General features: G+C 38.1%; 1 protein-coding gene and 1 long non-coding RNA gene across 2 annotated transcripts in view; one reads left to right on the forward strand and one right to left on the reverse strand.

Annotated features, from left to right (window-relative positions):
• Window positions 1-3,533, forward strand: part of LOC133646177 (uncharacterized) — a 40,874-nt gene extending 37,341 nt beyond the window's left edge. The window contains exon 5 of the long non-coding RNA XR_009825235.1: window positions 3,517-3,533. This is a non-coding gene — a long non-coding RNA (uncharacterized LOC133646177). The remainder of the gene's footprint in view (window positions 1-3,516) is intronic.
• LOC133646175 (interaptin-like) overlaps window positions 1-12,419 on the reverse strand; it is a 57,487-nt gene that overhangs the window by 30,434 nt on the left and 14,634 nt on the right. The window contains exon 3 of the mRNA XM_062041286.1: window positions 3,079-3,140. Coding sequence (XP_061897270.1) covers window positions 3,079-3,140 — 62 coding nt within the window. The remainder of the gene's footprint in view (window positions 1-3,078; window positions 3,141-12,419) is intronic.

The raw sequence follows: 12,419 nt of genomic DNA on the forward strand, positions 1-12,419 counted from the left end.
TGTGTGTGTGCGTATGTGCCCAATTGTCTTGGGTGTGATGATGTAATGTTTTTTTTAGACTGAGGCCGATCTGAAAAAGTTTGACTCCAGGTGTCGTTGAGGAGGGAGGGAGGTCAATAGCGTCCATCATTGAGGTGTCCTCGGGGGTGTTTTTCCAGAACAGCCTGGTCCTGTTTTCACAGCGTCAAGGCCATTCAAGGGAGTCAAATCGTAGATTAGGATGTTTGTTTTCCACGAGCAGACAAAACAATGACTTGTCTGTTCTATTCGTCCATGCTGGCTGCTCTCAAATTCAATTCAATTTTCCTTTCCAGCTGGTGAAAGTTAATTATAGATGATAAATCATGTCTCTCACCTGGATAGCAGAAGGTTGTGGCCATAAACCGAGATGTTGGTCAACTTTGACATTCAACTTAGACCAAAGATGGTGAGAAACACACGAAAAAAACGCTTGTTTGCTTCACTTTTTTTCCCTTTTTTTTACCTCCGAGTGGATTATGATTAATTCTTTATCCAAATGGAAAATATGAACATCCCATCCTTCGGCATCTCAGTCAGAGCAAACATACAGTAAGTGATTGTTTTATTATGTTTGTAGTTTGAATTGTTTGTTCAGCACTTAGCAACACTGCTACTTGCCCGATCTGCTTATCACACATCTTCTAAAACTTGTAGCTCATCCTCCGTAGTTCAAAAATATTTTGGTTTTGTATCATCACCCAAAGTAGGCTTTGTTAGCTCTCTCAAAATCTGCCATGGTTAGTACTAGTTGTTGTTGAAGGAAATAGAGACTTCAAACGCCCCTGTATGCTTAAAATGATTAAAATACGTCAATAATTCATGTTATTATGAATGTGCCTGTCACTACATTAAATGTATACTTACAAGATGTACAAAACCCAAAAGAAGTGAAGTGGACACGTTGTGTAAATGGTAAATAAAAACAGAATACAATGATTTGCAAATCCTTTTTAACCTATATTCAATTGAATAGACTGCAAAGACAAATTGCTTAACGTTCAAACTGGTTTTTGATTGATTGATTGAAACTTTTATTAGTAGATTGCACAGTACAGTACATATTCCGTACAATCGACCACTAAATGGTAACACCCGAGTACGTTTTTCAACTTGTTTAAGTCGGGGTCCACGTTAATGAATTCATGGTAAACTTTGTTAAAAGTGTTCTGTGGTCTGACGAGTCCACATTTCAAATTGTTTTTGGAAACTGTGGATGTCGTGTCCTCCGTAACAAAGAGGAAAAGAACAATCCGGATCATTCTAGGCGCAAAGTTGAAAAGCCAGCATCTGTGATGGTATGGGGGTGTATTAGTGCCCAAGGCATGGGCAACTTACACATCTGTGAATGTACCATTAATGCTAAAATGTATACAGGTTTTGGAGCAACATATGTTGCCATCCAATGTATTTTCATCAAATGTATTTTTCATGGACGCCGCTGCTTATTTCAGCAAGACAATGACAAGCCATGCACATGTTACAACAGTGTGGCTTCATAGTAAAAGAGTGCGGGTTTTAGACTGGCCCGTCTGCAGTCCAGACGTGTCTCCCATTGAAAATGTGTGGCACATTATGAAGCCTAAAATACCACAACAGAGAGCCCCGGACTGTTTGAACAACTTAAGCTGTACATCAAGAAAGAATGGGAAAGAATTCCACCTGAAAAGTTTCAAAAATTGGTCTCCTCAGTTCTCAAACGTTTACTGAGTGTTGTTAAAAGGAAAGGCCATGTAACGTAGTGGTAAAAATGCCCCTGTGCCAACTTTTTTGCAATGTGTTGCTGCCATTAAATTCTAAGTTAACCTCTAAAGGCCTTAGTGGCCACATGCGTGGACAGCACATTTTAGCTCTTATTTCCAAAATTGTGTACACTACTGAATTGGGGTCTTATAACGATAAATGGACACTTATACTGCTATTTGGTGGTGTCAGAAGAGTATAACATACAATGGAATTTTGAAAAAAAAGTGTAAAAATAAAATTTGCATGTCACTACACATGAAGTACACGTTTGTGTACTTATGGACTAAGTACACCATATTAAAAGATGATTTTTTTTGTTTTTATTCTAATTAGGGTCCAATAAGCCCAAATAGCAAATTAGTTTCTCAGTTGGAACATTAAATATCTTGTCTTTGCAGTCTATTCAATTGAATATAAGTTGAAAAGGATTTGCAAATCATTGTATTCTGTTTTTATTTACCATTTACACAACGTGCCAACTTCACTGCTTTTGGGTTTTGTATATAAAAGAGTGCTTTATAAGCGGAATAGAGCGAATCCCATTGGCTCCATTGTTAGCTGACTTTTGCTAGCCTTTATTTACGAGTTAGAATGCATAAAAAAGAAAAATGTGTGCTCATCTTAGATAAGGACTGTGAATGATAGGCAAAATTCCAACAAAAGTGCAGTTCACCTTTAAACTTAAAACATTGACAATTACTGTGGGGGGCAAAGATGGAAGACAAGTGTATTACTGTATTTTAGTAGGTCAGAGATTTGTCGCACGGCCAAAAGAAGAGAAGCTCTTTGTGTGCAAAGACAAAAGGGCTTGATAAGATGCTCAGCTGGCCCTGACTCACTCTCTTGGAGAACAAACACAAAGTACGGATGTGTCACAACAACACTAACATTGTAAATACAACGATGCTCTGCTGGAAAATAATCAACTGGAAAATAAGCATAATTAGAATATATTATTATGGCTATTTTAAAAATAAGTAAGTCATTCTTTGTCTGTAAGTGGTGTTGACTAATGGCTAGGTTGGTATCAGTGTTAATCTCCTTAGAGGCAGTATAGTACCGAATATGATTAATTAGTATCGCGGTACGATTCAAGTACCGTACAACCCTAGAGTGTAGGTATTACTTAATTATAGAAAACCACATTTTGTTCATTCTTGTCCACTTCAACATACGCTGATTGATGTGATATTAAATGATGATTTTAAAAAGGTGTTTGTAGTGTGTGTGATAGTATTTTCTTTCACTGCATCAGTCATCGGACCACAACCATGACTTTTGATGTGGTCGTTCATTGTGAAGACGTGAACAAACCTTTTTTAAATGCAGATTTATCCATCGGGTGAAAGTCCTCTTCTGAACAATTTGTCTCTCTACTGCAACATAGAAAAAGGAGAAAAAATATTTGATGAAAATGATGCAGTTGAACTTTTTCATACCCCCTCAATATTTTAAAACAAAACAAAAAATGTTTTGAATTTTTTTTTGTTATTACTACTTGGTACATGGCAGGTTTCAACATTATAAACATGTATTATAACATTTATTTCATATGACCAGCCGTCTATTCAGTAGTAAAGCTACTTGGCCCACACCACATCACTCTGATAATTATGTCCTTACTTTGCTATTTTTCTGATAACATTCAGGGTTTCCCGCAGAGCTTTGTTGTTAAGGCGACAAAGAGCCACCGCTTAAACTAAAGTCTTAACAAGCTGCTCCGCTTAGTTTTGCCTCTGCCTCTGTCAGTAGGTCTCTGCAGCACCCAGCATTGTCCCACCCACAGAACCATCTGATTGGTTTCACGCAGAGCGGTAACAGCCAATCAGCAGTGCGTATTCAGAGCGCATGGCGTCAGTGCTCCTTCGGTGGAGTGAGCAGAAAGGTAAGCATCAGGCAGCGGACTCTCCCCAAATTATAATAAACATTTCCAAGTCAACTACTAGTAACATCACTATGAGCCCGTTGACGTTGTAGAAACATAAGCGGCAGTTCAGCTCGCTCGCAGTCCTTGAGGTGAAGGCTAATTAGCTTTTAGCGTAACGTTAGCTTACTGTGCGGTGTGTGTGCGTGTGTGTGTGTTACGGACAGCAAAGTCCTGTCTTTCTGAGAGAAAGACAAGCATTATTGACCTACAGTTAACAACTAAGTTATTTCACTTTACCTTTTTCTGTGTTGATTGAGCTGTGTTGAAGCAGCAAAAAAGGACATTATGTTAAAAGAAGAGTTTCCTGAAGCTGTCTCTAATAGTTGATATAATAATGTAAGTGCATCATTAAGCCTACATGAACTCCATGGTGTTCAGGGATGAATAGTCTCTCCTATTGCTATTGTACTCTTTTTTCAGCTATAGTTACATTAATCATTAGTAATGTAGCAGCCTAGTTTTGAATGGCAGGGTCCCTGCTATCACATGTTGATAAAAATATAACATTTACATAATAAAAATCAACTACAGGCTTCCCAAATGCTGTAATAAATTAAGCATGATGAGTTGAGCATATGTCAGCATGTGGCCCCACTTTTAACTCTTTTTTTCAAACGCTTATTGCAAACGCTTACTTACAGTAAGTCATTAATTTGACTTTATAAGTCATTATTTTAGTATCTCAGGTAACTAGGACTGTTTTGTTTTTACTTTACGGAAAAAATATCGAGATATTTATCGTATATTGCCATTCAGCAAATGGAGCGGAAAACACAACCAAAAGTTGTAGGCTTCTTCACGGGACGACGCGGCCTACGTCACCACAGTCTGTAGTAGGGTTGGGTATCGAGTATCGATTGGAACCGGAACTAACTTTCCGATATTCCCGGAATCGTTCAAAAGTTTAAATTTCGATTCCTATTTTCGATACCAGTCCGCCGACCGGAAAAAAATAAGTCCGCCGAACCGGAAGAAGAAGCCGCTGAACACCAACGAAGAAGCGCCCACCGCCGGAAGTGTTAGCATAGCCGAGCGAGTCAGTCAAGCTCAAGCATGGATAGCGGGCGTCGGCGGTCGAAAGTGTGGCTTTACTTTACAAAAAAAAAATGAAATAACCGCGAAATAACAGAGCTCCATGTCCATCAAGAAACAAGTGGAGAGAGAGCTGCAGATGTACCAGGACGTTCCACCGATACTTATGTCTGACGACCCTGCTGCACGGTGGTGGAACCAACAAAAGATTAATCCTTTGCTGTCATATCTCGCTTTCTCCTATTTATGCGTTCAAGCTTCTTCCACACCCAGCGAACGTGTATTTTCCACAGCAGGAGACACTATCTGTCCAGAACGCTCACGCATCCTGCCTGAGAAGGCGGATATGGTCATTTTCCTAAACAAGAACTGTCTCTGATTTTATACTGTACCTGCTGCTAATCTGGACTGGGTTTTGCAAGTTGTTTCTTATTGTTTATTTGCTTTTCTGCACCAGGTTAGCCCATCAGTGGGAGCACGGTAACATGTTTAAGTACCTGCAGCATCATACACTTGTGTGTGTAAATGTGTTTTCATGAGGTTTCCTGCAGCATCATACACTTGTGTGTGTAAATGTGTTTTCATGAGGTTTTCAAAAATAAAGCTCTCTTGAGGAAAGTGTACCCCTGGGAAAATGTATTCATAATTTATAATATTTATATTCAAGTTCATAGATTTGATATTTATATTCTAGTTGAAAACAGCCCTGTGAGGAATTTATAGTAAAGTTCATAAAAAGTTAATAGAATTAAAATTTTATGGAGAATGTCAGACTATTTCATTCAGAAAGACTGTAGGTTAGCTAGCTCATTTAAAATATCCTAAACTTTTTTTTGACCCTGCCTCTTAAAAGAATCGGAATCAAGAATAGTCAGGAATCGGAATTGGAATCGGAATCGTTCGAATTCAAACGATACCCAACCCTAGTCTGTAGTCTATTGCCCCCCCAGGCTGTGGTGGCAGCGACGAGGTGGCGACAGGTCGAGTTACACCGATCCTTACACCCACCCACTTAATTAGGGATGTGTACCGTTAACATTTGAACCGGTACGATACCAATTCCTGTTACCTGGGAATCAATACCGGTACCAATTTTGGGTACTTTTGTTTGTGTCAATAACTAATACTTGTTTTTGATAATAAAATCTAACATTTTATCACATCATTTAAAAATGAGCTGATAATAACTGCTGTCTAGTTGTTATATACTGTTTTATTGTCACATATCTAAGTATCATTTGCAAGGGTGACAATAAGTTACGATTACAGTTGCAAGTCCAAGACATTAGATGGCAGTGTAGCCTAAACTGTAGTTTATGTTGTGGTGGCGAGTCAGTTCAGTCTTTGCTAAATCTAATCTTTTGTTGTGCCCTAAATGTTCATACTGTAAGTATTGCACTTATTATGCACCAGCTGTTTGATTGCAACGTGCATCTTAGTTGTAGTTTTCATCAACAAATAAGAAGGTGTTGAAATCGCCATGTAAAATCGCTAATGCTAATGAGTACCATGTCAATAGCAAAGCCAATAATTATTATCATAGAGCTAGGGCATTTTTGGAAAAGTGGAGCCTTACTTTACTTACATCTGAGCCTTTTTTTGAGTACATTTTTTTTGTTGGCATTGAAAATTGCAACATTACTTCGAGGTAGTTTGGCGGAGTTTGCTCTCAGTGCTGCTGGAGTGATTGCCAAATACCAAACTGCAAAGAGTCAGGTCACGTCACACGCAACCCAGGTACAGTAACATGACACTGTTGGATTTTATGTGAATCGGTACCCGGTAGGGATGATGTTTGATAAGAAATTATCGAGTTCGAGCCCATTATCGACTCCTCTTATCGAACCGATTCCTTATCGATTCCAGATAGGTTGTTGTATATGGAAAAAAACACAATATTTGCTTTAACAAAAGCTCACTTTTATTTTATAAGAAAAAATTAAATATATTAAATAAATAAATATTGACTGTTACCCCCCTAAAATATATATATATATATATATATATATATATATATATATATATATATATATATATATATATATATATATATATATATATATATATATATATATATATATATATATATATATATATATATATATATAGACTGTTGTTACCCAAAGTACATTAAGTGGGATTTTTCAGAAAAACAAATATATACAGTAACACATAAACAACCTGTCTCTGTGATCACTATATGTGTATAAATAATAATATAGTGTTAAATAAAATCAGTCCCTTGGGCACAAAACTGAAAATAATACAGCTCTCCAAAAAGTGCACTTCTGCTGCTATTGGAACATACTAACTACACACACTATGACACTAAGAACAACACAGTCATCAATCAACAATTCTTCTTCCCTTACATGAGAGCGAAGCCTGGCAATAATTGCATATTGCCTGTTCTGCCCTCACTATACGTGTTGAGGTTATATATTTTGGCAGACACCTAACAAACAATCCAAGACGTCTAATAAAGTTCCAAAGCAGATTAATCCAGTTAGGCTCTTTATTGTTGTTGATCTTGCTTTGTCTTTTCCTATCTTTACTTTTGTCTTGCACTGGACTGTTTTTTTGGTTTTTTTTAAACTGAAATACACACAATGATGTGATTTAATTAACATACTGAGTGTTGAAACTATTTCGATGGTGGAAATACACGACTGGCAGCCATTTTAAGTCCTCAAAACATCCATTGAAACAGTGCACAAAAATCGTTTTTCAAATTGAAACACTTTCCACCTTAATATTGAGTTATATAAACAAGTTAAACAGTTTACTTACAGACTTATCTTTTCCAAAGCTTGTAGGAGCTAACACAACTTGTCTACTTCTCAATTGTCTCAACCCGGAAGTGCCCAAACTAATGACGCGTATCGCCACAAGGTGTCAGTAAGAGTCTACAATCAAATGGGCATAACATTGCGTCCCACAGGGCAATTCCTGTGGGAAGGGATTTCTTCTCAGGGATTCAAATAAAGAACCAACTCTTTTTCTTTACTATAGTGGTCTCGATAACGGGTACCGGTTCTCAACAAGGGATTCGAGTCCGAGGACTCGGTTCTTTTCTTATCGAACAACCGGGAAAACCGGTTTCGAGCATCATCCCTAGTGTAGGTCCGGAACTATTTAGTTGGTGTCAAAAAAAACAACCTCTAATACAGTAAAACTGTACGCTAACACAGATTTGTTAACAAAATCTGAGAGAAATTGAACTTTTGTGTGCAAATATTTTTTTATTTCATCTTTAAGTTCAGGTCAAGGAAAATGGAGGCAAAAACTAGTCCTGTGTTTATATTTTTGTTGAGTGTATTCCCCTCTATAAAATCCAAATTATTAACTTGTTTTTACTTTATGTCTGTGTTACAAAAAATATTGCACATCTTGCACTTGAGGGTCTTGCGCATCTAAACGAGCTGATAAGATCCCCAAAAAACTCTTCAGGCTTTAGCTGACTTAAGGAAAAAGGTGGGGAACCTGGACTGAGACAACCGTTCATATTCAGAAAATGGTACACGTAGTGCTCAAGAAATGCTGACACCGCCTCCATTCAAAGGCTTCCCGCATGCCAACAGATTACAGAAATCAACATCTCCTCAAAGGGTTCTTTTCGGTGTCAATAAACTGGTACTCTCACTGAACATCTGGGGATAAGAAGAACAAATCTCACGGGTCAAAGCACCAAGTTCATAAAAGGGGATAGATAAACATTGTCGAAGTATGATTTCATACAACTCCTCTCATTACAAAGAGAAAAACAAAAAGCGAGAAGACTGGACGGTAAAAGAAATGGAGATCTGGTGGGTGGTTGTTTTTTTCCCCCCGAAAGCCCCGAGAGCTGCGGGTCAACCTGAGAGCGTAATTTTAGAAACTCTGCGTGCTGAGACTTCTGGGTGCTCTGCTGGCTTCACTGTTAACCCTCTCAAGGCAGCTTTCCCCCAGCGGCGAATACAAAGTCAACCACCCGCGTCTCATAAAACAGCCTCCATCACCAAATTAAGACAAAAAATGAGCAAATCCAGGCTTACATCATTACGGCTCCGAGGAGGTACTGACCCTATTACCAGAGCAGAGGTATTTTTAGCTCGGTGGAAACGACCACGGCTTTGATGCACTAAGCCGCTCAAAGATATTGGCAATCATTATTTTGCAATTTGGAAAGTAATATTTCCATAACTACAGTGTTTTCATTAGCAACTGTGCTACAGTATATTTCTTTCCATTTCACACAACTGGGCCAAATAGTCGGATGGACCGGCTATCAGACAGTCGGATGTAATCCGTCTCCCGTACTAAATCAATCCTGAAAACACTTAACACAGTTGTGTCAAACACATCCTGAACAGGATAAGCCATAGCAAATGGATGGATGGAGTGTTTTTTTCCCCTGACAAAAAGCTTTATTACTTTGCTGTAGTTTAGGCTTTGCACTAAGGTTAACCCATCACTCGGTAAGTTTTAGGGCTTCCACAACATCTTTGCAGAGAGGACTTTAACATTTAAATGTATCCTTTTTTTAAATTCTAAGTTCATTTCCACGTTCAGCATCAACATGTATACTTTCACATATACAGTAACTAGAGATGTCCGATAATGGCTTTTTTGCCGATATTGTCCAACTCTTAATTATCAACCGATACCGATATATACAGTCGTGGAATTAACACATTGTTATGCCTAATTTTGTTGTGATGCCCCGCTGGATGCATTAAACAATGTAACAAGGTTTTCCAAAATAAATCAACTCAAGTAATGGAAAAAAATGCCAACATGGCACTGCCATATTTATTATGGAAGTCAGAAAGTGCATTATTTTTTTTAACATGCCTCAAAACAGCAGCTTGGAATTTGGGACACGCTCTCCCTGAGAGAGCATGAGGAGGTTGAGGTGGGCGGGGTTTAGGTGTGTGTGTGGGGGGGAGGGGGGGGGGGCGTGTATATTGTAGCGTCCCGGAAGAGTTAGTGCTGCAAGGGGTTCTGGGTACCATATTTTTCGGACTATAAGTCGCAGTTTTTTTCATAGTTTGGCCGGGGTTGCGACTTATACTCAGGAGCGACTTATGTGTGAAATGATTAACACATTAGCGTAAAATATCAAATAATATTATTTAGCTCATTCACGTAAGAGACTAGACGTATAAGATTTCATGGGATTTAGCGATTAGGAGTGACAGATTGTTTGGTAAACGTATAGCATGTTCTATATGTTATAGTTATTTGAATGACTCTTACCATAATATGTTACGTTAACATACCAGGCACGTTCTCAGTTGGTTATTTATGCCTCATATAACGTACACTTATTCAGCCTGTTCACTATTCTTTATTTATTTTAAATTGCCTTTCAAATGTCTATTCTTGGTGTTGGATTTTATCAAATAAATTTCCCCAAAAAATGCGACTTATACTCCAGTGCGACTTATATATGTTTTTTTCCTTCTTTATTATGCATTTTCGGCTGGTGCGACTTATACTCCGGAGCGACATATACTCCAAAAAATACGGTATTTGTTCTGTTGCGTTTATGTTGTGTTACGGTGCGGATGTTCTCCCGAAATGTGTTTGTCATTCTTGTTTGGTGTGTGTACACAGTGTGCCGCATATTTGTAACAGTGTTAAAGTCGTTTATACGGCCACCCTCAGTGTGACCTGTATGGCTGTTGACCAAGTATGCCTGGCATTCACTTGTGTGTGTGAAAAGCCGTAGATATTATGTGATTAGGCCGGAGCGCAAAGGCAGTGCCTTTAAGGCACGCCCCCAATATTGTTGTCTGGGTGGAAATCGGGAGAATGGTTGCCCCGGGAGATTTTCGGGAGGGGCACTGAAATTCGGGAGTCTCCCGGGAAAATCGAGGGGGTTGGCGAGTATGACTGGGAGACGCAACTGCTCTGCACTTCTCCCTACGTCCGTGTACCACTCCGTACAGCGGCGTTTTGAAAAGTCATACATTTTGCTTTTTGAAACCGATACCGATAATTTCCAATATTACATTTTAAAGCATTTATTGGCCGATATTATCGGACATCTCTAACAGTAACCATCAAAAGGATCCGCATTTTTATGACAAGATGACACTTGTGGACACGTGGGTATGGCATTTTTGAAGAAGTGAGAGAGAGCAATGCTGAAACGCTGTAATGGTCGACACTTACATGACATGGCCATGTAACATCTCCTCCTCCACAGAAAGACGTGGCGCCTCAGCCCACACACTTACACTGCATTGTTTTATATCTGAATTATCATTGCCCAGGTTACATTTATAAATAATAACTAACCTTTCATTGCTGAAGTTACATTTATATCTTATTTATCTTATTTTCCAAACCATAAGCTGCTACTTTTTTCCCATTGTCTTTAACCCTGCGACCTATAAAACTGTGTGGCAAATTTATGGATTTTTCTTCGCTAACGGCCGTGTTTTTATACAACAAATAGTTTTCATAAAACACTGACCGAGACACTAAAAAGGTTTGTTATTGTTTGTGTTATGGCACCATCTTTTGAACGAGTTTGCTCACTGCAGGTTGACAAAGCCGTTTCCTTGCCTTGAACCGGAAGAATAACCGTCCATAGCTTTTCTACTCGAAAGGATTCTTCATTCATTACTCCTGGACTACAGAGCGCACCAGGATATAAGCAGCACTCACTACATTTTAGAAGAAATATATAGAAATATTTTTCCATAAGTTAGCCTCACTGCAGATATATGCATTGCAAAATGTGTTATTTACACAGTAATGTTCTATAAACGTTTATTTACATACCTTAATTGTTTCCAAAGCATGCCTGTAACATGGCAGTAAAACGGCTGATCACACAAAACATAAGCCATTGTCATGGACCCACTAGCTGCAGAAGCTACCTCTCCAATCAACTAAACAGACTCGATAACTCACTTGGTGAGTTTACTGAGGAATTCAATGAAAATGAAACAACACAAAAAGGATGCCGTTGCACGTTAATAATACAATAATGAAAACACTCCTACAGACGTCACACATGGGACGGTTTAGTAAGTATTAACAGTTTTAGTTATGCTGTAAAACTTGCAAACGTTGCTTGGAGTGATAAATGAAGAATCCATAAGAGTAGAAACGCTATGGACAGCTAGAAGACTGAACGGCACTCCGGTTAAAAAAAACAACAACGCACTGCCGGTAAATGGAAGGACCTGCAATGAGCAAACTCATACAAAAGATGGCGCCAAAGCACAAACAAAAAAGCATCCAGTGTTTTTGCTAGTTTTTTTTTTATAAAATATTTTTTATTTTATTTAAGCAAAGAAAAATCCATAAATTAGCCGCTCGACTCTTAAACCCCACGTTTCAAAATGTAGGAAAAAAGTAGCGGCTCATAGTCCTGAATTTACGGTAACTAAAACAATGTATACTTACTAATTTGATAATCGATTGATCTGTCGATTATTACTTCGATTAATCGATTAATAATCGGGTAAAAGAGACAAACTACATTTCTATCCTTTCCAGTATTTTATTGAAAAAAAAACAGCATACTGGCACCATACTTATTTTGATTATTGTTTCTCAGCATAGATCCAACGAATCTATGACTAAATTGATCGGCAACTATTTTTTATCATCGATTTTTTATCGATTAGTTGTTGCAGCCCTAATATATACACACACGTATATGAATATATATATATATATATATATATATATATAT

The sequence above is a fragment of the Entelurus aequoreus genome, linkage group LG03 (genome assembly GCF_033978785.1).
Source record: "Entelurus aequoreus isolate RoL-2023_Sb linkage group LG03, RoL_Eaeq_v1.1, whole genome shotgun sequence".
Classification (NCBI taxonomy): Eukaryota; Metazoa; Chordata; class Actinopteri; order Syngnathiformes; family Syngnathidae; genus Entelurus; species Entelurus aequoreus.